Source organism: Hyla sarda, unplaced genomic scaffold (assembly GCF_029499605.1).
Source record: "Hyla sarda isolate aHylSar1 unplaced genomic scaffold, aHylSar1.hap1 scaffold_608, whole genome shotgun sequence".
In the NCBI taxonomy this organism is placed as follows: domain Eukaryota; kingdom Metazoa; phylum Chordata; class Amphibia; order Anura; family Hylidae; genus Hyla; species Hyla sarda.
Window position 1 is genome coordinate 128,237 of NW_026610623.1, and position 26,198 is coordinate 154,434.

Here is a 26,198-nt window from a genome sequence, read left to right on the forward strand (position 1 = left end):
TGGCTGAGCGAAAGGCGCTTTGACCAGTGATTGGCTGAGCGAAAGGCGCTTTGACCAGTGAATGGCTGAGGTGGGAGAAGCTATGACCAGTGATTGGTGGAGCCGCGAGGAGCTGTGACCATTGATTGGCGGAGGCAGGAGGCACTGTGACCAGTGATTGGCGGAGGCTGGAGGAGCTGTGGCCAGTGATTGTCTGAGGTGGGAGGCGCTGTGACCATTGACTGGCTGAGGCGGGAGATGCTGTGACCAGTAATTGGCTGAGGCGGGAGGTGCTGTGGCCAGTGATTGGCTGAGGTGGGAGGCTCTGAGACCAGTGACTGGTTGAGACGGAAGGCAGTGTGACCAGTGATTAGCTGAGTCGGGAGGCACTGTGACCAGTGATTGGCTGAGTCGGGAGGCACTGTGACCAGTGATTGGCTGAGGCGGGAGGCGCTATGACCAGTGATTGGCTGAGGCAGGAGGCGCTGTGACCAGTGATTGGCTGAGGTGGGAGGCACTGTGACCAGGGATGGCAGAGGTGGGAGACACTGTGACCAGTGATTGGCTGAGGCGGAAGGCACTGTGACCAGTGATTGGCTGAGGCAGGAGGCACTATGACCAGTGATTGGCTGAGGCAGGAGGCAGTGTGACCAGTGATTGGCTGAGTCGGGAGGCACTGTGGCCAGTGATTGGCTGAGGCAGGAGGCACTGTGACCAGTGATTGGCTGAGGCAGGAGGCACTGTGGCCAGTGATTGGCTGAGGTGGGAGGCGCTGTGGCCAGTGATTGGCTGAGGCGGGAGGCGCTGTGGCCAGTGATTGGCTGAGGCGGGAGGCGCTGTGGCTAGTGATTGGCTGAGGCGGGAGGTGCTGTGGCCAGTGATTGGCTGAGGTGGGAGGCGCTGAGACCAGTGACTGGTTGAGACGGAAGGCAGTGTGACCAGTGATTGGCTGAGGCGGAAGGCACTGTGACCAGTGATTGGCTAAGGCAGGAGGCACTATGACCAGTGATTGGCTGAGGCGGGAGGTACTGTAATTGGCTTAGGCAGGAGGAGCTGTCACCAGTGATTGGCTGAGGCAGGAGGCGCTGTGGCCAGTGATTGGCTGAGGCGGGAGGCGCTGTGGCCAGTGATTGGCTGAGGCAAGAGGCGCTGTGGCCAGTGATTGACTGAGGCGGGAGGTGCTGTGGCCAGTGATAGGCTGAGGTGGGAGGCCCTGTGACTACTGATTGGCTGAAGTGGGAGGCGCTGTGACCAGTGATTGGCTGAGGGGGGATGCGCTGTAACCAGTGATTGGCGGAGGCTGGAAACGCTATGGCCAGTGATTGGCTGAGGCAGGAGACGCTTTGACCAGTGATTGGCTGAGCGAAAGGCGCTTTGACCAGTGATTGGCTGAGCGAAAGGCGCTTTGACCAGTGAATGGCTGAGGTGGGAGAAGCTATGACCAGTGATTGGTGGAGCCGCGAGGAGCTGTGACCATTGATTGGCGGAGGCAGGAGGCACTGTGACCAGTGATTGGCGGAGGCTGGAGGAGCTGTGGCCAGTGATTGTCTGAGGTGGGAGGCGCTGTGACCATTGACTGGCTGAGGCGGGAGATGCTGTGACCAGTAATTGGCTGAGGCGGGAGGTGCTGTGGCCAGTGATTGGCTGAGGTGGGAGGCTCTGAGACCAGTGACTGGTTGAGACGGAAGGCAGTGTGACCAGTGATTAGCTGAGTCGGGAGGCACTGTGACCAGTGATTGGCTGAGTCGGGAGGCACTGTGACCAGTGATTGGCTGAGGCGGGAGGCGCTATGACCAGTGATTGGCTGAGGCAGGAGGCGCTGTGACCAGTGATTGGCTGAGGTGGGAGGCACTGTGACCAGGGATGGCAGAGGTGGGAGACACTGTGACCAGTGATTGGCTGAGGCGGAAGGCACTGTGACCAGTGATTGGCTGAGGCAGGAGGCACTATGACCAGTGATTGGCTGAGGCAGGAGGCAGTGTGACCAGTGATTGGCTGAGTCGGGAGGCACTGTGGCCAGTGATTGGCTGAGGCAGGAGGCACTGTGACCAGTGATTGGCTGAGGCAGGAGGCACTGTGGCCAGTGATTGGCTGAGGTGGGAGGCGCTGTGGCCAGTGATTGGCTGAGGCGGGAGGCGCTGTGGCCAGTGATTGGCTGAGGCGGGAGGCGCTGTGGCTAGTGATTGGCTGAGGCGGGAGGTGCTGTGGCCAGTGATTGGCTGAGGTGGGAGGCGCTGAGACCAGTGACTGGTTGAGACGGAAGGCAGTGTGACCAGTGATTGGCTGAGGCGGAAGGCACTGTGACCAGTGATTGGCTAAGGCAGGAGGCACTATGACCAGTGATTGGCTGAGGCGGGAGGTACTGTAATTGGCTTAGGCAGGAGGAGCTGTCACCAGTGATTGGCTGAGGCAGGAGGCGCTGTGGCCAGTGATTGGCTGAGGCGGGAGGCGCTGTGGCCAGTGATTGGCTGAGGCAAGAGGCGCTGTGGCCAGTGATTGACTGAGGCGGGAGGTGCTGTGGCCAGTGATAGGCTGAGGTGGGAGGCCCTGTGACTACTGATTGGCTGAAGTGGGAGGCGCTGTGACCAGTGATTGGCTGAGGGGGGATGCGCTGTAACCAGTGATTGGCGGAGGCTGGAAACGCTATGGCCAGTGATTGGCTGAGGCAGGAGACGCTTTGACCAGTGATTGGCTGAGCGAAAGGCGCTTTGACCAGTGATTGGCTGAGCGAAAGGCGCTTTGACCAGTGAATGGCTGAGGTGGGAGAAGCTATGACCAGTGATTGGTGGAGCCGCGAGGAGCTGTGACCATTGATTGGCGGAGGCAGGAGGCACTGTGACCAGTGATTGGCGGAGGCTGGAGGAGCTGTGGCCAGTGATTGTCTGAGGTGGGAGGCGCTGTGACCATTGACTGGCTGAGGCGGGAGATGCTGTGACCAGTAATTGGCTGAGGCGGGAGGTGCTGTGGCCAGTGATTGGCTGAGGTGGGAGGCTCTGAGACCAGTGACTGGTTGAGACGGAAGGCAGTGTGACCAGTGATTAGCTGAGTCGGGAGGCACTGTGACCAGTGATTGGCTGAGTCGGGAGGCACTGTGACCAGTGATTGGCTGAGGCGGGAGGCGCTGTGGCCAGCGATTGGCTGAGGCGGGAGGCGCTGTGGCCAGTGATTGGCTGAGGTGGGAGGCCCTGTGACTAGTGATTGGCTGAAGTGGGAGGCACTGAGACCAGTGATTGGTTGAGACGGAAGGCAGTGTGACCAGTGATTGGCTGAGGCGGGAGGGGCTGTGACCAGTGGTTGGCTGAGGCAGGAGGCAGTGTGACCAGGGATGGCAGAGGTGGGAGGAGATGTAACCAGTGATTGGCTGAGGCAGGAGTCACTGTGGCCAGTGATTGGCTGAGGTGGGAGGCGCTGTGACCAGTGATTGGCTGAAATAGGAGGAGCATTGACCAGTGATTGGCTGAGACGGGGGGAACTGTGACCAGTGATTGGCTGAGGTGGGAGGCACTGTGACCAGTGATTGATGGAGGTGGGAGGCACTGTGAACAGTGATTGGCTGAGGCAGGAGGCACTGTGACCAGTGATTGGCTGAGGTAGAGGAGCTGTGACCAATGATTGGCTAAGGCTGAAGATGCTGTGACCAGTGATTGGCAGAGGTGGGAGGGGCTGTGACCAGTGATTGGCCGAGGCGGGAGGCGCTGTTGCAAGTGATTGGCAGAGGCAGGAGGCACTGTGACCAGTGATTGGCAGAGGTGGGAGGGGCTGTGACCAGTGATTGGCTGAGGTAGGAGCCGCTGTGACCAGTCATTGGCAGAGGTGGTTGGCGCTGTGACCAGGGATTGCAGAGGCAGGAGGTGCTGTGACCAGTGATTGGCAGAGGTGGGAGGGGCTGTGACCAGTGATTGGCTGAGGTAGGAGCCGCTGTGACCAGTCATTGGCAGAGGTGGTTGGCGCTGTGACCAGGGATTGCAGAGGTAGGAGGCACTGTGACCAGTGATCGGCTGAAGTGGGAGGCACTGTGACCAGTGATTGGCTGAGGCGCTGTGACCAGTGAAGGGATGTGGTGGGAGGCGCCCTGGCAATAATTGGCTGAGGTGTTGGCGCTGTGACCAGTGATTGGCTGAGGTGGGAGGCGCTGTGACCAGTGATTGGCAGAGGTGGGAGGCGCTGTGACCAGTGATTGGCGGAGGCGGGAGGCGCTGTGACCAGTGATTGGCGGAGGCGGGAGGCGCTGTGACCGGTGATTGGCTGAAGCGGGAGGCGCTGTGACCAGTGATTGGCTGAGGCGGGAGGTGCTGTGACCATTGATTGGCGGAGGCGGGAGGTGCTGTGACCAGAGTTTGGCGGAGGTGGGAGGCACTGTGACCAGTGATTGGCTGAGGTGGGAGTCGCTGTGACCAGTGAAGGGATGTGGTGGGAGGCACGCTGGCAATAATTGGAGGAGCTGTAACCAGTGATTGGCTGAGGCCGGAGGCAATGTGACCAGTTATTGGCTGAGGCGGGAGGCAATGTGGCCAGTGATTGGCTGTGGCGGGAGGCGGTGACCAGTGATTGGCTGAAGCCGGAGGAACTGTGCCCAGTGATTGCCTGAGGCAGGAGTCACTGTGGCCAGTGATTGACTGAGGCGGGAGGAACTGGGACCAGTGATTGGCTGAGGTGGGAGGCACTGTGACCAGTGATTGGTGGAGGTGGGAGGCACTGTGACCAGTGATTGGTGGAGGTGGGAGGCACTGTGAACAGTTATTGACTGAGGCGGGAGGCACTGTGACCAGTGATTGGCTGAGGTAGAGGAGCTGTGACCAGTGATTGGCTGAGGCGGGAGGCACTGTGACCAATGATTGGCTAAGGCTGGAGGCGCTGTGACCAATGATTGACTAAGGCTGGAGGTGCTGTGACCAGTAATTGGTGGATGCGGGAGATGCTGTGACCAGTGATTGGCAGAGGTGGGCGTGGATGTGCCCAGTGATTGGCGGAGGCAGGAGGCACTGTGGTCAGTGATTGGCTGAGGTGGGAGGCGCTGTGACCAGTGATTGGCTGAAGCGGGAGGAGCATTGACCAGTTATTGGCTGAGGCGGGAGGAACTGTGACCAGTGATTGGCTGAGGTAGAGGAGCTGTTACCAGTGATTGGCTGGGGCGGGAGGCGCTGTGACCAATAATTGACTAAGGCTGGAGGCGCTGTGACCAGTGATTGGTGGATGCGGGAGATGCTGTGACCAGTGATTGGCAAAGGTGGGAGGTGCTGTGACCAGTGATTGGCAGAGGCGGGAGGCGATGTGACCAGTGGTTGGCTAAGGCCGGAGGCGTTGTGACCAGTAATTGGCCGAGGCGGGAGGAGCTGTTGCAAGTGATTGGCAGAGGCAGGAGGCACTGTGACCGGTGATTGGCAGAGGTGGGAGGGGCTGTGACCAGTGATTGGCTGAGGTGGGAGGCGCTGTGACCAGTGATTGGCGGAGGCGGGAGGCGCTGTGACCAGTGATTGGCGGAGGCAGGAGGTGCTGTGACCAGTGATTGGCTGATGTGGGAGGCGCTGTGACCAGTGATTGGCTGAGGCGCTGTGACCAGTGAAGGGATGTGGTAGGTAGCGCGGTGACCAGTGATTGGCGGAGGCGGGAGGCGCTGTGACCAGTGATTGGCAGAGGCGGGAGGAGCTGTGACCAGTGATTGGCTGAGGCAGGAGGCGCTGTGACCAGTGATTGGCGGAGGCGGGAGGCGCTGTGACCAGTGATTGGCGGAGGTGGGAGGCACTGTGACCAGTGATTGGCTAAGGCTGGAGGCGCTGTGACCAGTGATTGGTGGATGCGGGAGATGCTGTGACCAGTGATTGGCAGAGGTGGGAGGGGCTGTGACCAGTGATTGGCAGAGGCGGGAGGCGCTGTGACCAGTGATTGGCAGAGGTGGGAGGCGCTGTGACCAGTGATTGGCCAAGGCGGGAGGCGCTGTGACCAGTGATTGGCAGAGGTAGGGGGGGGCTGTGACCAGTGATTGGCTGAGGTGGGAGGCGCTGTGACCACAGATTGGCAGAGGCAGGAGGCGCTGTGACCAGTGATTGGCGGAGGATGGAGGTGCTGTGAACAGTATTTGGCGGAGGTGGGAGGCACTGTGACCAGTGATTGGCTTAGGTGGGAGGCGCTGTGACCAGTGAAGGGATGTGGTGGGAGGCGCTGTGGAGAGTGATTGGCGGAGGCGGGAGGAGCTGTGACCAGTGATTGGCTGAGGAGCTGTGACCAGTGAAGGGATGTGGTGGGAGGCCTGCTGGCAATAATTGGCTGAGGCGGTGGCGCTGTGACCAGTGATTGGCGGAGGTGGGAGGTACTGTGACCAGTGATTGGCGGAGGCGGGAGGAGCTGTGACCAGTGATTGGCGGAGGTGGGAGGTGCTGTGACCAGTGATTGGCGGAGGTGGGAGGTGCTGTGACCAGTGATTGGCTGAGGCGGGAGGCGCTGTGACCAGTGATTGGCGGAGGTGGGAGGTACTGTGACCAGTGATTGGCGGAGGCGGGAGGAGCTGTGACCAGTGATTGGCGGAGGTGGGAGGTGCTGTGACCAGTGATTGGCGGAGGTGGGAGGTACTGTGACCAGTGATTGGCGGAGACGGGAGGAGCTGTGACCAGTGATTGGCGGAGGTGGGAGGTGCTGTGACCAGTGATTGGCGGAGGTGGGAGGTGCTGTGACCAGTGATAGGCGGAGGCGGGAGGAGCTGTGACCAGTGATTGGCGGAGGTGGGAGGTACTGTGACCAGTGATTGGCGGAGGCGGGAGGAGCTGTGACCAGTGATTGGCGGAGGTGGGAGGTGCTGTGACCAGTGATTGGCGGAGGTGGGAGGGGCTGTGACCAGTGATTGGCTGAGGTGGGAGGCGCTGTGACCAGTGATTGGCGGAGGATGGAGGTGCTGTGAACAGTATTTGGCGGAGGTGGGAGGCACTGTGACCAGTGATTGGCTTAGGTGGGAGGCGCTGTGACCAGTGAAGGGATGTGGTGGGAGGCGCTGTGGAGAGTGATTGGCGGAGGCGGGAGCAGCTGTGACCAGTGATTGGCTGAGGAGCTGTGACCAGTGAAGGGATGTGGTGGGAGGCCTGCTGGCAATAATTGGCTGAGGCGGTGGCGCTGTGACCAGTGATTGGCGGAGGTGGGAGGTACTGTGACCAGTGATTGGCGGAGGCGGGAGGAGCTGTGACCAGTGATTGGCGGAGGTGGGAGGTGCTGTGACCAGTGATTGGCGGAGGTGGGAGGTGCTGTGACCAGTGATTGGCGGAGGTGGGAGGTACTGTGACCAGTGATTGGCGGAGGCGGGAGGAGCTGTGACCAGTGATTGGCGGAGGTGGGAGGTGCTGTGACCAGTGATTGGCGGAGGTGGGAGGTGCTGTGACCAGTGATAGGTGGAGGCGGGAGGAGCTGTGACCAGTGATTGGCGGAGGTGGGAGGTACTGTGACCAGTGATTGGCGGAGGCGGGAGGAGCTGTGACCAGTGATTGGCGGAGGTGGGAGGTGCTGTGACCAGTGATTGGCGGAGGTGGAAGGTGCTGTGACCAGTTATTGGCGGAGGTGGGAGGTGCTGTGACCAGTGATTGGCTGAGGCCCTGTGACCAGTGAATGGATGAGGTGGGAGGCGCTGCGGCAATAATTGGCTGAGGCGGTGGTGCTGTGACCAGTGATTGGCTGAGGCAGGAGGCAATGTGACCAGTTATTGGCTGAGGCGGGAGACACTGTGGCCAGTGATTGGCTGAGGCGGGAGGCGCTGTGACCAGTGATTGGCTGAGGTGGGAGGCACTGTGACCAGTGATTGGCTGAAGTGGGAAGAGGTGTGCCCAGTGATTGGCTGAGGCAGGAGGCACTGTGGCCTTTGATTGGCTGAGGTGGGAGGTGCTGTGACCAGTGATTGGCTGAAGCGGGAGGAGCATTGACCAGTGATTGGCTGAGGTGGGAGGAACTGTGACCAGTGATTGGCTGAGGTGGGAGGCGCTGTGACCAGTGATTGGCTGAGGCGCTGTGACCAGTGAAGGGATGTGGTGGGAGGCGCTGTGGCCAGTGATTGGCGGAGGCGGGAGGAGCAGTGACCAGTGATTGGCTGAGGCGCTGTGACCAGTGAAGGGATGTGGTGGGAGGTGTGCTGGCAATAATTGGCTGAGGCGGTGGCGCTGTGACCAGTGTTTGGCAGAGGTGGGAGGCACTGTGACCAGTGATTGGCTGAGGCGCTGTGACCAGTGAAGGGATGTGGTGGGAGGCGCTGTGGCCAGTGATTGGCGGAGGCGGGAGGAGCAGTGACCAGTGATTGGCTGAGGCGCTGTGACCAGTGAAGGGATGTGGTGGGAGGTGTGCTGGCAATAATTGGCTGAGGCGGTGGCGCTGTGACCAGTGATTGGCTGAGGCGGGAGGTGCTGTGACCAGTGATTGGCGGAGGTGGGATGCACTGTGACTAGTGATTGGCTGAGGTGGAAGGTACTGTGACCAGTGATTGGCTGAGGCCCTGTGACCAGTGAATGGATGAGGTGGGAGGTGCTGCGGCAATAATTGGCTGAGGCGGTGGTGCTGTGACCAGAGATTGGCTCAGGTGGGAGGCGCTGTGACCAGTGATTGGCTGAGGCAGGAGGCAATGTGACCAGTTATTGGCTGAGGCGGGAGACACAGTGGCCAGTGATTGGCTGAGGCGGGAGGCGCTGTGACCAGTGATTGGCTGAGGTGGGAGGCACTGTGACCAGTGATTGGCTGAAGTGGGAAGAGCTGTGCCCAGTGATTGGCTGAGGCAGGAGGCACTGTGGCCTGTGATTGGCTGAGGTGGGAGGCGCTGTGACCAGTGATTGGCTGAAACGGGAGGAGCATTGACCAGTGATTGGCTGAGGCGGGAGGAACTGTGACCAGTGATTGGCTGAGGTGGGAGGCACTGTGGCCAGTGATTGATGGAGGTGGGAGGCAATGTGACCAGTTATTGGCTGAGGCGGGAGACACTGTGGCCAGTGATTGGCTGAGGCGGGAGGCGCTGTGACCAGTGATTGGCTGAGGTGGGAGGCCCTGTGACCAGTGAATGGATGAGGTGGGAGGTGCTGCGGCAATAATTGGCTGAGGCGGTGGTGCTGTGACCAGAGATTGGCTCAGGTGGGAGGCGCTGTGACCAGTGATTGGCTGAGGCAGGAGGCAATGTGACCAGTTATTGGCTGAGGCAGGAGGCAATGTGACCAGTTATTGGCTGAGGCGGGAGACACTGTGGCCAGTGATTGGCTGAGGCGGGAGGCGCTGTGACCAGTGATTGGCTGAGGTGGGAGGCACTGTGACCAGTGATTGGCTGAAGTGGGAAGAGCTGTGCCCAGTGATTGGCTGAGGCAGGAGGCACTGTGGCCTTTGATTGGCTGAGGTGGGAGGCGCTGTGACCAGTGATTGGCTGAAGCGGGAGGAGCATTGACCAGTGATTGGCTGAGGCGGGAGGAACTGTGACCAGTGATTGGCTGAGGTGGGAGGCGCTGTGACCACAGATTGGCGGAGGCAGGAGGCGCTGTGACCAGTGATTGGCGGAGGCAGGAGGAACTGTGACCAGTGATTGGCTGAGGTGGAAGGCACTGTGGCCAGTGATTGGTGGAGATGGGAGGCACTGTAACCAGTGATTGGCTGAGGTGGGAGGCACTGTGACCAGTGATTGGCTGAGGTGGGAGGCACTGTGAACAGTGATTGGCTGAGGCGGGAGGCACTGTGACCAGTGATTGGCTGAGGCGCTGTGACCAGTGAAGGGATGTGGTGGGAGGCGCTGTGGCCAGTGATTGGCGGAGGCGGGAGGAGCAGTGACCAGTGATTGGCTGAGGCGCTGTGACCAGTGAAGGGATGTGGTGGGAGGTGTGCTGGCAATAATTGGCTGAGGCGGTGGCGCTGTGACCAGTGATTGGCTGAGGCGGGAGGTGCTGTGACCAGTGATTGGCGGAGGTGGGATGCACTGTGACTAGTGATTGGCTGAGGTGGAAGGTACTGTGACCAGTGATTGGCTGAGGCCCTGTGACCAGTGAATGGATGAGGTGGGAGGTGCTGCGGCAATAATTGGCTGAGGCGGTGGTGCTGTGACCAGAGATTGGCTCAGGTGGGAGGCGCTGTGACCAGTGATTGGCTGAGGCAGGAGGCAATGTGACCAGTTATTGGCTGAGGCGGGAGACACAGTGGCCAGTGATTGGCTGAGGCGGGAGGCGCTGTGACCAGTGATTGGCTGAGGTGGGAGGCACTGTGACCAGTGATTGGCTGAAGCGGGAAGAGCTGTGCCCAGTGATTGGCTGAGGCAGGAGGCACTGTGGCCTGTGATTGGCTGAGGTGGGAGGCGCTGTGACCAGTGATTGGCTGAAACGGGAGGAGCATTGACCAGTGATTGGCTGAGGCGGGAGGAACTGTGACCAGTGATTGGCTGAGGTGGGAGGCACTGTGGCCAGTGATTGATGGAGGTGGGAGGCAATGTGACCAGTTATTGGCTGAGGCGGGAGACACTGTGGCCAGTGATTGGCTGAGGCGGGAGGCGCTGTGACCAGTGATTGGCTGAGGTGGGAGGCCCTGTGACCAGTGAATGGATGAGGTGGGAGGTGCTGCGGCAATAATTGGCTGAGGCGGTGGTGCTGTGACCAGAGATTGGCTCAGGTGGGAGGCGCTGTGACCAGTGATTGGCTGAGGCAGGAGGCAATGTGACCAGTTATTAGCTGAGGCAGGAGGCAATGTGACCAGTTATTGGCTGAGGCGGGAGACACTGTGGCCAGTGATTGGCTGAGGCGGGAGGCGCTGTGACCAGTGATTGGCTGAGGTGGGAGGCACTGTGACCAGTGATTGGCTGAAGTGGGAAGAGCTGTGCCCAGTGATTGGCTGAGGCAGGAGGCACTGTGGCCTTTGATTGGCTGAGGTGGGAGGCGCTGTGACCAGTGATTGGCTGAAGCGGGAGGAGCATTGACCAGTGATTGGCTGAGGCGGGAGGAACTGTGACCAGTGATTGACTGAGGTGGGAGGCGCTGTGACCACAGATTGGCGGAGGCAGGAGGCGCTGTGACCAGTGATTGGCGGAGGCAGGAGGAACTGTGACCAGTGATTGGCTGAGGTGGGAGGCACTGTGGCCAGTGATTGGCTGAGGTGGGAGGCACTGTGACCAGTGATTGGCTGAGGTGGGAGGCACTGTGAACAGTGATTGGCTGAGGCGGGAGGCACTGTGACCAGTGATTGGCTGAGGTAGAGGAGCTGTGACCAGTGATTGGCTGAGGCGGGAGGTGCTGTGACCAGTGATTGGCAGAGGTGGGAGGGGCTGTGACCATTGATTGGCTAAGGCTGGAGGCGCTGTGACCAATGATTGGTGGATGCGGGAGATGCTGTGACCAGTGATTGGCAGAGGTGGGAGGGGCTGTGACCAGTGATTGGCTAAGTCTGGAGGCGCTGTGACCAGTGATTGGCAGAGGTGGGAGGGGCTGTGATCAGTGATTGGCAGAGGCGGGAGGCGATGTGACCAGTGGTTGGCTGAGGCGTGAGGCGCTGTGACCAGTGATTATCGGAGGTGGGAGGCACTGTGACCATTGATTGGCTAAGGCTGGAGGCGCTGTGACCAATGATTGGTGGATGCGGGAGATGCTGTGACCAGTGATTGGCAGAGGTGGGAGGGGCTGTGACCAGTGATTGGCAGAGGCGGGAGGCGATGTGACCAGTGGTTGGTTAAGGCCGGAGGCGCTGTGACCAGTGATTGGCCATGGCGGGAGGCGCTGTGACCAGTGATTGGCAGAGGTGGGAGAGGCTGTAACCAGTGATTGGCTGAGGAGGGAGGCGCTGTGACCAGTGATTGGCGGAGGCAGGAGGCGCTGTGACCAGTGATTGGCGGAGGCAGGAGGTGCTGTGACCAGTGATTGGCGGAGGCAGGAGGCGCTGTGACCAGTGATTGGCGGAGGCAGGAGGTGCTGTGACCAGTGATTGGCGGAGGCAGGAGGCGCTGTGACCAGTGATTGGCGGAGGCAGGAGGTGCTGTGACCAGTGATTAGCGGAGGCAGGAGGTGCTGTGACCAGTGATTTGCGGAGGCAGAATGTGCTGTGACCAGTGATTGGCGGAGGCAGGAGGTGCTGTGACCAGTGATTGGCGGAGGCAGGAGGTGCTGTGACCAGTGATTGGCTGAGGCGGGAGGAGCTGTGACCAGTGATTGGCTGAGGAGCTGTGTCCAGTGAAGGGATGTGGTGGGAGGCCTGCTGGCAATAAATGGCTGAGGCGGTGGCGCTGTGACCAGTGATTGGCTGAGGCGGGAGGCGCTGTGACCAGTGATTGGCGGAGGTGGGAGGTACTGTGACCAGTGATTGGCGGAGGCGGGAGGAGCTGTGACCAGTGATTGGCGGAGGTGGGAGGTGCTGTGACCAGTGATTGGCGGAGGTGGGAGGTACTGTGACCAGTGATTGGCGGAGGCGGGAGGAGCTGTGACCAGTGATTGGCGGAGGTGGGAGGTGCTGTGACCAGTGATTGGTGGAGGTGGGAGGTGCTGTGACCAGTGATAGGCGGAGGCGGGAGGAGCTGTGACCAGTGATTGGCGGAGGTGGGAGGTACTGTGACCATTGATTGGCGGAGGCGGGAGGAGCTGTGACCAGTGATTGGCGGAGGTGGGAGGTGCTGTGACCAGTGATTGGCGGAGGTGGGAGGTGCTGTGACCAGTTATTGGCGGAGGTGGGAGGTGCTGTGACCAGTGATTGGCGGAGGTGGGAGACACTGTGACCAGTGATTGGCTGAGGTGGGAGACACTGTGACCAGTGATTGGCTGAGGTGGGAGACACTGTGACCAGTGATTGGCTGAGGCCCTGTGACCAGTGAATGGATGAGGTGGGAGGCGCTGCGGCAATAATTGGCTGAGGCGGTGGTGCTGTGACCAGTGATTGGCTGAGGCAGGAGGCAATGTGACCAGTTATTGGCTGAGGCGGGAGACACTGTGGCCAGTGATTGGCTGAGGCGGGAGGCGCTGTGACCAGTGATTGGCTGAGGTGGGAGGCACTGTGACCAGTGATTGGCTGAAGTGGGAAGAGCTGTGCCCAGTGATTGGCTGAGGCAGGAGGCACTGTGGCCTTTGATTGGCTGAGGTGGGAGGTGCTGTGACCAGTGATTGGCTGAAGCGGGAGGAGCATTGACCAGTGATTGGCTGAGGCGGGAGGAACTGTGACCAGTGATTGGCTGAGGTGGGAGGCGCTGTGACCACAGATTGGCGGAGACAGGAGGCGCTGTGACCAGTGATTGGCGGAGGCAGGAGGTGCTGTGACCAGTGTTTGGCAGAGGTGGGAGGCACTGTGACCAGTGATTGGCTGAGGCGCTGTGACCAGTGAAGGGATGTGGTGGGAGGCGCTGTGGCCAGTGATTGGCGGAGGCGGGAGGAGCAGTGACCAGTGATTGGCTGAGGCGCTGTGACCAGTGAAGGGATGTGGTGGGAGGTGTGCTGGCAATAATTGGCTGAGGCGGTGGCGCTGTGACCAGTGATTGGCTGAGGCGGGAGGTGCTGTGACCAGTGATTGGCGGAGGTGGGATGCACTGTGACTAGTGATTGGCTGAGGTGGAAGGTACTGTGACCAGTGATTGGCTGAGGCCCTGTGACCAGTGAATGGATGAGGTGGGAGGTGCTGCGGCAATAATTGGCTGAGGCGGTGGTGCTGTGACCAGAGATTGGCTCAGGTGGGAGGCGCTGTGACCAGTGATTGGCTGAGGCAGGAGGCAATGTGACCAGTTATTGGCTGAGGCGGGAGACACAGTGGCCAGTGATTGGCTGAGGCGGGAGGCGCTGTGACCAGTGATTGGCTGAGGTGGGAGGCACTGTGACCAGTGATTGGCTGAAGCGGGAAGAGCTGTGCCCAGTGATTGGCTGAGGCAGGAGGCACTGTGGCCTGTGATTGGCTGAGGTGGGAGGCGCTGTGACCAGTGATTGGCTGAAATGGGAGGAGCATTGACCAGTGATTGGCTGAGGCGGGAGGAACTGTGACCAGTGATTGGCTGAGGTGGGAGGCACTGTGGCCAGTGATTGATGGAGGTGGGAGGCAATGTGACCAGTTATTGGCTGAGGCGGGAGACACTGTGGCCAGTGATTGGCTGAGGCGGGAGGCGCTGTGACCAGTGATTGGCTGAGGTGGGAGGCCCTGTGACCAGTGAATGGATGAGGTGGGAGGTGCTGCGGCAATAATTGGCTGAGGCGGTGGTGCTGTGACCAGAGATTGGCTCAGGTGGGAGGCGCTGTGACCAGTGATTGTCTGAGGCAGGAGGCAATGTGACCAGTTATTGGCTGAGGCAGGAGGCAATGTGACCAGTTATTGGCTGAGGCGGGAGACACTGTGGCCAGTGATTGGCTGAGGCGGGAGGCGCTGTGACCAGTGATTGGCTGAGGAGGGAGGCGCTGTGACCAGTGATTGGCTGAGGAGGGAGGCGCTGTGACCAGTGATTGTCTGAGGAGGGAGGCGCTGTGACCAGTGATTGTCTGAGGAGGGAGGCGCTGTGACCAGTGATTGTCTGAGGAGGGTGGCGCTGTGACCAATGATTGTCTGAGGAGGGAGGCGCTGTGACCAATGATTGTCTGAGGAGGGAGGCGCTGTGACCAGTGATTGTCTGAGGAGGGAGGCGCTGTGACCTATCATTGTCTGAGGAGGGAGGCACTGTGACCTGTGATTGTCTGAGGAGGGAGGCGCTGTGACCTGATTGTCTGAGGAGGGAGGCACTGTGACCTGATTGTCTGAGGAGGGAGGCGCTGTGACCTGTGATTGTCTGAGGAGGGAGGCACTGTGACCTGATTGTCTGAGGAGGGAGGCGCTGTGACCTGTGATTGTCTGAGGAGGGAGGCACTGTGACCTGATTGTCTGAGGAGGGAGGCGCTGTGACCTGTGATTGTCTGAGGAGGGAGGCGCTGTGACCTGATTGTCTGAGGAGGGAGGCGCTGTGACCTGTGATTGTCTGAGGAGGGAGGCGCTGTGACCAGTGATTGTCTGAGGAGGGAGGCGCTGTGACCAGTGATTGTCTGAGGAGGGAGGCGCTGTGACCTGTGATTGTCTGAGGAGGGAGGCACTGTGACCTGTGATTGTCTGAGGAGGGAGGCGCTGTGACCTGTGATTGTCTGAGGAGGGAGGCGCTGTGACCTGTGATTGTCTGAGGAGGGAGGCGCTGTGACCTGTGATTGTCTGAGGAGGGAGGCGCTGTGACCAGTGATTGTCTGAGGAGGGAGGCGCTGTGACCAGTGATTGTCTGAGGAGGGAGTCGCTGTGACCAGTGATTGTCTGAGGAGGGAGGCGCTGTGACCAGTGATTGTCTGAGGAGGGAGGCGCTGTGACCAGTGATTGTCTGAGGAGGGAGGCGCTGTGACCAGTGATTGTCTGAGGAGGGAGGCGCTGTGACCAGTGATTGTCTGAGGAGGGAGGCGCTGTGACCTGTGATTGTCTGAGGAGGGAGGCGCTGTGACCTGTGATTGTCTGAGGAGGGAGGCGCTGTGACCAGTGATTGTCTGAGGAGGGAGTCGCTGTGACCAGTGATTGTCTGAGGAGGGAGGCGCTGTGACCAGTGATTGTCTGAGGAGGGAGACGCTGTGACCAGTGATTGTCTGAGGAGGGAGGCGCTGTGACCAGTGATTGTCTGAGGAGGGAGGCGCTGTGACCTGTGATTGTCTGAGGAGGAAGGCGCTGTGACCAGTGATTGTCTGTGGAGGGAGGCGCTGTGACCTGATTGTCTGAGGAGGGAGGCGCTGTGACCAGTGATTGTCTGAGGAGGGAGGCACTGTGACCTGTGATTGTCTGAGGAGGGAGGCGCTGTGACCAGTGATTGTCTGAGGAGGGAGGCGCTGTGACCTGTGATTGTCTGAGGAGGGAGGCGCTGTGACCAGTGATTGTCTGAGGAGGGAGGCGCTGTGACCAGTGATTGTCTGAGGAGGGAGGCGCTGTGACCAGTGATTGTCTGAGGAGGGAGGCGCTGTGACCTGTGATTGTCTGAGGAGGGAGGCGCTGTGACCAGTGATTGTCTGAGGAGGGAGGCGCTGTGACCAGTGATTGTCTGAGGAGGGAGGCGCTGTGACCAGTGATTGTCTGAGGAGGGAGGCGCTGTGACCAGTGATTGTCTGAGGAGGGAGGCGCTGTGACCTGTGATTGTCTGAGGAGGGAGGCGCTGTGACCAGTGATTGTCTGAGGAGGGAGGCGCTGTGACCAGTGATTGTCTGAGGAGGGAGGCGCTGTGACCTGTGATTGTCTGAGGAGGGAGGCGCTGTGACCAGTGATTGTCTGAGGAGGGAGGCACTGTGACCTGTGATTGTCTGAGGAGGGAGGCGCTGTGACCTGTGATTGTCTGAGGAGGGAGGCGCTGTGACCTGTGATTGTCTGAGGAGGGAGGCGCTGTGACCAGTGATTGTCTGAGGAGGGAGGCGCTGTGACCTGTGATTTTTTGAGGAGGGAGGCGCTGTGACCTGTGATTGTCTGAGGAGGGAGGCGCTGTGACCTGTGATTGTCTGAGGAGGGAGGCGCTGTGACCTGATTGTCAGAGGAGGGAGGCGCTGTGACCTGATTGTCAGAGGAGGGAGGCGCTGTGACCTGTGATTGTCTGAGGAGGGAGGCGCTGTGACCTGATTGTCTGAGGAGGGAGGAGCTGTGACCTGTGATTGTCTGAGGAGGGAGGCACTGTGACCAGTGATTGTCTGAGGAGGGAGGCGCTGTGACCAGTGATTGTCTGAGGAGGGAGGCACTGTGACCTGATTGTCTGAGGAGGGAGGCGCTGTGACCAGTGATTGTCTGAGGAGGGAGGCGCTGTGACCAGTGATTGTCTGAGGAGGGAGGAGCTGTGACCTGTGATTGTCTGAGGAGGGAGACACTGTGACCTGTGATTGTCTGAGGAGGGAGGCGCTGTGACCAGTGATTGTCTGAGGAGGGAGGCGCTGTGACCTGATTGTCTGAGGAGGGAGGCGCTGTGACCTATCATTGTCTGAGGAGGGAGGCGCTGTGACCTGATTGTCTGAGGAGGGAGGCGCTGTGACCAGTGATTGTCTGAGGAGGGAGGCGCTGTGACCTATCATTGTCTGAGGAGGGAGGCGCTGTGACCTGATTGTCTGAGGAGGGAGGCGCTGTGACCAGTGATTGTCTGAGGAGGGAGGCGCTGTGACCTGATTGTCTGAGGCGGGAGTCGCTGTGACCAGTGATTGTCTGAGGAGGGAGGCGCTGTGATCAGTGATTGTCTGAGGAGGGAGGCACTGTGACCAGTGATTGTCTGAGGAGGGAGGCGCTGTGACCAGTGATTGTCTGAGGAGGGAGGCGCTGTGACCAGTGATTGTCTGAGGAGGGAGGCGCTGTGACCAGTGATTGTCTGAGGAGGGAGGCGCTGTGACCTATCATTGTCTGAGGAGGGAGGCGCTGTGACCTGATTGTCTGAGGAGGGAGGCGCTGTGACCAGTTATTGTCTGAGGAGGGAGGCGCTGTGACCTGTGATTGTCTGAGGAGGGAGGCGCTGTGACCAGTGATTGTCTGAGGAGGGAGGCGCTGTGACCAGTTATTGTCTGAGGAGGGAGGCGCTGTGACCAGTGATTGTCTGAGGAGGGAGGCGCTGTGACCAGTGATTGTCTGAGGAGGGAGGCGCTGTGACCAGTGATTGTCTGAGGAGGGAGGCACTGTGACCAGTGATTGTCTGAGGAGGGAGGCACTGTGACCTGATTGTCTGAGGAGGGAGGCGCTGTGACCTGTGATTGTCTGAGGAGGGAGGCGCTGTGACCTGATTGTCTGAGGAGGGAGGCGCTGTGACCAGTGATTGTCTGAGGAGGGAGGCGCTGTGACCTGTGATTGTCTGAGGAGGGAGGCGCTGTGACCTGTGATTGTCTGAGGAGGGAGGCGCTGTGACCTGTGATTGTCTGAGGAGGGAGGCGCTGTGACCTGATTGTCTGAGGAGGGAGGCGCTGTGACCAGTGATTGTCTGAGGAGGGAGGCGCTGTGACCAGTGATTGTCTGAGGAGGGAGGCGCTGTGACCTGTGATTGTCTGAGGAGGGAGGCGCTGTGACCTGTGATTGTCTGAGGAGGGAGGCGCTGTGACCAGTGATTGTCTGAGGAGGGAGGCGCTGTGACCAGTGATTGTCTGAGGAGGGAGGCGCTGTGACCTGTGATTGTCTGAGGAGGGAGGCGCTGTGACCAGTGATTGTCTGAGGAGGGAGGCGCTATGACCTGTGATTGTCTGAGGAGGGAGGCGCTGTGACCAGTGATTGTCTGAGGAGGGAGGCGCTGTGACCAGTGATTGTCTGAGGAGGGAGGCGCTGTGACCTGTGATTGTCTGAGGCGGGAGGCACTGTGACCTGTGATTGTCTGAGGCGGGAGGCACTGTGACCAGTGATTGTCTGAGGAGGGAGGCGCTGTGACCAGTGATTGTCTGAGGCGGGAGGCGCTGTGACCTGATTGTCTGAGGAGGGAGGCGCTGTGACCTGTGATTGTCTGAGGCGGGAGGCGCTGTGACCTGTGATTGTCTAAGGCGGGAGGCGCTGTGACCTGATTGTCTGAGGTCCTGTGGTGTGATTGGTGGAGACAGGAGACACTGTGGCAGTAATTGACTGAGGTGGGAGGCGTTGTGACCAATGAGTGGTTGAGGTGGAAGTCACTATGACCAGTAGAGATGTCGCGAATTGTTCGCCGGCGAACAGTTCCCGGCGAATTTAGCATCTTCGCGTTCGCATCGCCGGGCGAATTTATGTGAAGTTCAATCTTCCTCCTATATTTGACTCACAGGGTCAAAGTTTACCGCAATGTTAGAGTCAGCAGACACATTACAGCCAATCAGCAGCAGTCCCTCCCTTCCAGACCCTCCTACCTCCTGCACGGACGCCATTTTACCCTGATTCAGCTGCAGGCTTAGGAAGTGCAGGGTCAGAGAAGCTGCTCCTGCTGTATAGGGAAAGCGATAGCCTGGTTGCTGCTAGGTGGTGTATTCAGGGTCCAGTTTACTTCTAATGCACTAGTGTAACATCTGCTTTAAGGACAGCACCCAAAAAAGCCCTTTTTAGGGCTGAAAGATATCAGTCTGTGTGTCTTGCAACAGCTGGAGACACCCTGGTTGGGAGGAAACCGCTGGTTAAAAGGGGTACTCCAGAATCAAACTTAAGTTCCTTCAAGCAACTAACTATTACAGTATTCAAAGGGCTGAAAGATATCAGTCCGTGTGTTTTGCAACAGCTGGAGGCACCCTGGTTGGGGACCACTGCATAAAAGGGGAACTCCGCTGGCAAGTTTTTTTGTTCATTGTCACCCTAGTGCAAATCACATTTGGTGTGACAGTTGTGCAAATTAAAAAAAAATACCTTTTTTGGCTGTTAAATAAAACCAGTCGTCACTGTCAGTTCACGTCAAAGTTACCAGTTTTTTTGCCTGCAGGGCAAATTGTGTCGCCCTAGTGCAAATCACATTTGGTGTGACACTTGTGCAAATTTAACCAAAAAAATGACAGGCAGAGGAAGGCCACCCCGCAGGGGCCGTCGTGGTGCTGGGATTCCCTTTGGCCCTAGAATGGCCAGTGTTCTGAGGCCACGTACCCTGAACCCCCAAAGTTCTGAGGACTTAGTTGACTGGCTATCACAAGACACTCAATCTACTACAGCTTCCGCTCGGAACCTTGACGCACTGTCCTCCTCCTCTAGCTTAGCTTCGGGCACCTCTCATGCTACCACTTGCCCGACTGCCGCCACCACCAACACTAGCACCGCAGCAGCTTTACTTGATCCGTCATAGGAGTTATTTACACATCAGTTTGAAGACATGAGTGATGCACAACCATTATTGCCAGAGGATGTAGATAACAGGGATATCTCTCAGTCAGGCAGCATTACACACATGGACGTACGGTGTGATGATGATATTGTACCCGCTGCTGCTTCCTTTCTTGAGGTGTCAGATAGCGGTGAAGGTGTTGATGATGACGATGTGTCCGTGGATGCCACGTGGGTGCCCGCTAGAAGAGAAGAAGAGGGGGAAAGTTCAGATGGGGAGACAGAGAGGAGGAGGAGACGAGTTGGAAGCAGGAGGAGGTCATTGCAAGGAGCTAGTGGCACAGTCAGACAGCATGCATCGGCACCCGGGGTCAGCCAGACGGGACGCCAATCAACGCATGCTGTTGCCACCACCAGAATGCCGTCATCGCAGAGCTCAGCAGTGTGGCATTTTTTGTGTGTCTGCCTCTGACAACAGCGAGGCCATTTGCAACCTGTGCCAGAAGAAACTGAGTCGTGGGAAGACCAACACCCACCTAGGCACAACTGCTTTGCGAAGGCGAATGATGTCACATCACAAACGCTTTTGGGATCAACACGTCAGTACAAGCAGCACACAAAGTCTAAGCCGCCATCCTCCTCCTGGTCCAGCATCTTCAGCCAGGTCAACCACTGCTGCCCTCCTTGCCCCCTCTCAACCATCCGCCTCTACGTCTCTCGACTTGAGCAGTTCCTGCTCATCTGCCCACAGTCAGGTGTCTGTCAAGAAGATGTTTGAGAGCAAGAAGACAATGTCTCAAATTCACCCCCTAGCCCGGCGTCTGACAGCTGGCTTGTCGGAACTGCTAGCCCGCCAGCTTTTACCATACAAGCTGGTGGAGTCTGAGGCCTCTAAAAAATTTGTAGCCATTGGGACACTGCAGTGGAAGGTACCCGGACAAAATTTTTACCTTTACTCCATTGTGCAAAAGGAAATTATGGTATGTCTGGCACACAGTGTAGGGGCAAGGGTCCATCTGACCACTGATACCTGGTCTGCAAATCATGGTCAGGGCAGGTATATCACCTACACTGCGCATTGGGTAAACCTGGTGACGGCTGCCAAGCATGGAATGCGTGGCTCTGCAGATGAGTTGGTGACACCGCCACGACTTGCAGGCAGGCCTGCTGCCACCTCTTCTACTCCTCCTACTCCATCCTCTTCCATAACATCCTCGGCTGAGTCCTCTTCCACTGCTGCATCTTGCTCCACATCACCGGCACCCCCCCAGCTCCCCAGGTGCCATTCCACATCCCGGATACGGCAGTGTCACGCCATCTTGGGGTTGACTTGCCTCAAAGCGGAGAGTCGCACCAGCGCTCCTGTCGGCCCTGAACGTACAGGTGGACCAGTGACTGACTCCGCACCAACTGGAGGTTGGTGGTTTGTGACAACGGAACAAATTTGTTGGCGGCATTGAGGTTGGGCAAGTTGACACATGTGCTGTGCATGGCACATGTGTGTAATCTGATTGTACAACGCTTTGTGCTCAAGTACCCAGGCTTACAGGATTTCCTGAAGCAGTCCAGGAAGGTGTGTGGCCATTTCAGGCGTTCCTACACGGCCATGGCACACTTGTCAGATATCCAGCGGCGAAACAACATGCCAGTGAGGCGCTTGATTTGCGACAGCCCGACACGTTGGAATTCAACACTCCTAATGTTCGACCGCCTGCTCCAACAAGAAAAAGCCGTCAACGAATATTTGTATGACCGGGGTGCTAGGACATCCTCTGCGGAGCTGGGAATTTTTTTGCCACGTTACTGGACACTCATGCGCAATGCCTGTAGGCTCATGCGTCCTTTTGAGGAGGTGACAAACCTGGTCAGTCGCACCGAAGGCACCATCAGCGACATAATACCGTTTGTTTTCTTCCTGGAGCGTGCCCTGCGAAGAGTGCTGGATCAGGCAGTAGATGAGCGTGAAGAGGAAGAGTTGTGGACACCATCACCACCAGAAACAGCTGGACCTGCAGCAACGCTGGAAGAGGAGTCAGAGGAGGAATGTGGCTTTGAAGAGGAGGAGGAAGACCAACCACAACAGGCATCCCAGGGTGCTCCTTGTCACCTATCTGGTTCCCGTGGTGTTGTACGTGGCTGGGGGGAAGAAGATTATACCTTCCCTGACATCACTGAGGACGAGGAAGGGGACATGAGTAGCTCGGCATCAGCCCTTGTGCAAATGGGGTCTTTCATGCTGTCGTGCCTGTTGAAGGACCCCCGTATAAAAAGGATAAAGGAGAACGACCTGTACTGGGTGTCCACGCTACTAGACCCCCGGTATAAACATAAAGTGCCTGACATGTTACCGCATTACAGCAAGGCGGAAAGGATTCAGCAGGTCCAAAATAAATGAAGAAGTATTCTGTACACAGCGTATAAGGGTCATGTCACAGCACAACAGGGATAGGGGATAAGATGTCTAGGGGCGGAGCACCCCTTTAAGATGAATGAGGGATGGATCCCGAAGGGACTGACACTGGGCGATACATTGGACTGAACAAAGCCTGATCAGATGAGCTGCCTTGGGCTAAAAATGGTTCACACGCTGCTGTATTTTACCTCTGAATGCCGGATGATTTGCGTGACTTATCCGCCACCAACTAGGGTTCAAGCCGCAATGTTTTAGGGCACTTTCTGCCTGACAAAACAAACAGAAATTTTTCTGCGACAATACCAAATTTTCCAGCCAGGTGTACAAGCCTAATTTTTCTGGTACTCTCTGCTGACATCTCTGCCGACATCTCTGCTGACATCTCTGCTGACATCTCTGCTGACATCTCTGCTGACATCTCTGCTGACATCTCTGCTGACATCTCTGTCCATTTTAGCATGGTGGCTCAGAGGTTAGCACTGCTGCCTTCCAGTGCTGGGGCCTTGGGTTCAAATCCCACTATGTGCTGCCTAATATGGGGGAATCCATGTGCTGTCTAAAGGGGGGATCTAACTATGTGATGGCTAAAGCACGTTATTCCAAACCATTTAGGAATAATAGGTGATTTATGCCCTTTATGGATTAAAACCAGACTCTGCATCAATGTTATTTTCCATGGGAGTTTTGCCCTGGATCCTGCTCCGGCACGCCACAGTCCAGGTATTTAAATAACTATTGTGGCCAGAAAGACTCCCTGTGGGTTTTAATATCCGCCTGCCCATTGAAGTCAATGGCAGTTCGCCAACATTTGCGTAAGCTTGCGTTCGCGAACCAAAATTTTATGTTCGCGACATCACTAATGACCAGTGATTGGCTAATGTGGGAGGCGCTGTGACCAGTGAGTGGTTGAGGCGGAAGTCGCTGTGACCAGTGATTGGCTAATGTGGGAAGCACTGACCAGTGTTGGCGGAGTTGGGAGGCGCTATGACCAGTGACTGGCAGAGGCCCTGTGGTGCCATTGGCGGAGACAGGAGGCACTGCGGCAGGGATTGGCTGAGGTGGGAGGCGCTGTGACCAGTCATTGGCTTAGATGGGAGGCGCTGTGACCAGTGATTGGTTGAGGTGGGAGGTGCTGTCATCAGTAATTGGCTGAGGTGGGAGGCGCTGTGACCAGTGATAGGCAGAGGTGGGAGGGGCTGTGACCAGTGATAGGCAGAGGTGGGAGGGGCTGTGACCGGTGATTGGCTGAGGTGGGAGGCGCTGTGACCAGTGATTGGCGGAGGTGGGAGGGGCTGTGACCAGTGATTGGCTGAGGTGGGAGGCGCTGTTACCAGTGATGGGCTGAGCCAGTTGGCGCTGTGACCAGTAATTGGCGGAGGTGCTGGGACTAGTCATTGGCTGAAGCTTGCGGTGTGAATGGTTGAAGTCAGGAGGCGCTGCGGCAGTGATTCGCGGAGGTGGGATGCACTGTGACCAGTGATTGGCTGAGGCGGGAGGCACTGTGGCCAGTGATTGGCTAAGGCACGAGGCACTGTGACCAGTGATTGGCTGAGGTGGGAAGGGCTGTGACCAGTGATTGGCTTAGGCGGGAGGCGCTGTGGCCAGTGATTGGCTTAGGCGGGAGGCGCTGTGGCCAGTGATTGGCTGAGGCGGGAGGCGCTGTGGCCAGTGATTGGCTGGGGCGGGAGGCGCTGTGGCCAGTGATTGGCTGAGGCAGGAGGCGCTGTGACCAGTGATTGGCTGAAGCGGGAGGCAGTGTGACCAGTGATTGGCTGAGTCTGGAGGTACTGTGACCAGTGATTGGCTGAGGCTGGAGGCGCTGTGGCCAGTGATTGGCTGAGGCGGGAAGGGCTGTGACCAGTGATTGACGGAGGTGGGTGGCGCTGTGACCAGGTATTGGTGGAGGGGAGAGGCACTGTGAGCAATGATTGGCGGAGGGGGAGGCGATATGATCAGTGATTGGCTGAGGCGGAAGGCGCTGTGACCAGTGATTGGCTGAGGCGGCAGGCGCTGTGACCAGTGATTGGCTGAGGCGGGAGGCACTGTGACCAGTGATTGGCCGGGGTGGGAGGGGCTGTGACCAGTGATTGTCTAAGGTGGGAGGCGCTGTGACCAGTGATTGGCTGAAGGGGGTGGGTGAGAGCTGTTACCAGTTATTGGCTGATGCGCTGTGATTAGTGATTGGCTGAGGTGGGAGGTGCTGTGACCAGTGATTGGCTGAGACAGGAGGCAGATTTTCAGCAGAGACCGGTAAGAGACAGGGTGTCTTGATACCGGAGCACAGGAGGGGGCGGTAAAGGGTTTATACTAAAATAAAACATATTGCCCAATAAATACTTTAACCCTTGACACTATGTATGCCAAATTTATACCTTATTTTAAATCTTTAGCCCTCCTCAGGGTTGTGCAGGGACGGTCGTATGTAATGCTTCTATAATTGTCGCTGTATGTCTGTGGTGGAGAGATGACCGCGCTGCCAGTAACCTCTACGCCACATTTACTGCGCTAAATTCTGAAGAATCTTCTCTTTTCCTAACAGAAGAACTACACACAACCATTTGTGGCTGTAAAGTTTCTCAACGCAACTCGTAACGTGGATCATAACGTGGAATGTCGTATCCGAGCCGCCAATATCAACAACCAGTCTGACCGGGACAAGTTCCAAGGGCGAGTGATCTTCACACTGAGGATCGACTCCTAGACACGTCTGCCCCTATATGACATCACAGCCCACTTAGGTAACATTACTGCCCCTATATGACATCACAGCCCACCCATGTAAAATGACATCACAGGCTACCCATGTAACATTACTGCCCCTGTTAAGGATCGTCCGAGGGGAGGCTTTCAAATGTGATTGACTGTACTGCCATATATTGCTAAGTGTCAACATAAGAAAATATACACCACACAGGATGTTAGTATGCATTCTTTCTTAGCATACTGGTAGCTGCCCCAAAAGATTTCTGTTTAATCCAGGAAGTACATTTAGTTTTACATTTGACAAAGAAGGAGGTTTAGTTATGACATCAGAATTAGCATGTTACATTTTGATTGGTTGTTTGATTATTGTGTCCGTATATATTAGCATATCTAGTGTCCATTAATTTCTTGGCAGAAGTTTCTCTACTGGGAAATTCCATAGTTCTCTGTTCGTCAGATATTTTGTCTTACTACTCCTTATCTCAGTTGCATCGGCATCATGGCAAGGCCTCAATCGAAGTCACAAGCATATTGCAAGCTGATGTATATGGGTATAAGGGGTAGGTAACAGATATATTTTTCCAGCAGCAATGGCGTATTAGTATATTGATCAGTCATTAGAAACATAAGGGTCATCCCTATCACCCCTATATGACATCACAGCACACCCATGAAACATTACTGCCCCTATATGATATCACAGTCCACCCATGTAACATTACTGTCCCCCGTATGACATCACAGCCAACCCATGTAACATTATTGCTCCTATATGACATCACAGCCTATTAATGTAACATTACTTACCCCATATGACATCAGAGCCCTCCTTATGACTTCACAGCCCACCCATGTAACATTACTGCCCCTGTAGGATATCAAAGCCCACCCATGTAACATTATTGCCCCCATATAACATTACTGCCCCTATATGACATCACAGCCCACCCATGTAACATTATTGCCCCCATATGACATCACAGCCCACCCATGTAACATTACTGCCCCCATATGACATCATAGCCCACTTATGTAACATTATTGCCCCCATATGACATCACAGCCTACCCACGTAACATTACTGCTCCTATATGACATCACAGCCCACCCATGTAACATTAATGCCCCTATATGACATCACAGCCCACCCATGTAACATTACTGCCCCCATATGACATCACAGCCTATCCATGTAACATTACTGCCCCATATGACATCACAGCCTACCCATGCAACATTACTGCCAAATATGACATCACAGCCTACCCATGTAACATTACTGCCCCCATATGTCATCACAGCCTACCCATGTAACATTACTGCCCCCATCTGACATCACAGTCCACCCATGTAACATCACTGCCCCATATGACATCACAGCCCACCCATGTAACCTTATTTGCCCCCATATAACATTACTGCCCCCATATGACATCACAGCCCACCCATGTAACATTAT

General features: G+C 57.2%; 1 protein-coding gene across 1 annotated transcript in view; it reads left to right on the forward strand.

Moving 5' to 3' along the window:
- Positions 1-24,737, forward strand: part of LOC130341002 (sodium/potassium-transporting ATPase subunit beta-2-like) — an 89,575-nt gene extending 64,838 nt beyond the window's left edge. Inside the window, exon 8 of the mRNA XM_056554225.1 lies at positions 24,576-24,737. Within this exon, the coding sequence (XP_056410200.1) occupies positions 24,576-24,737 (162 nt within the window). The remainder of the gene's footprint in view (positions 1-24,575) is intronic.
- Positions 24,738-26,198: the final 1,461 nt, after the last annotated feature.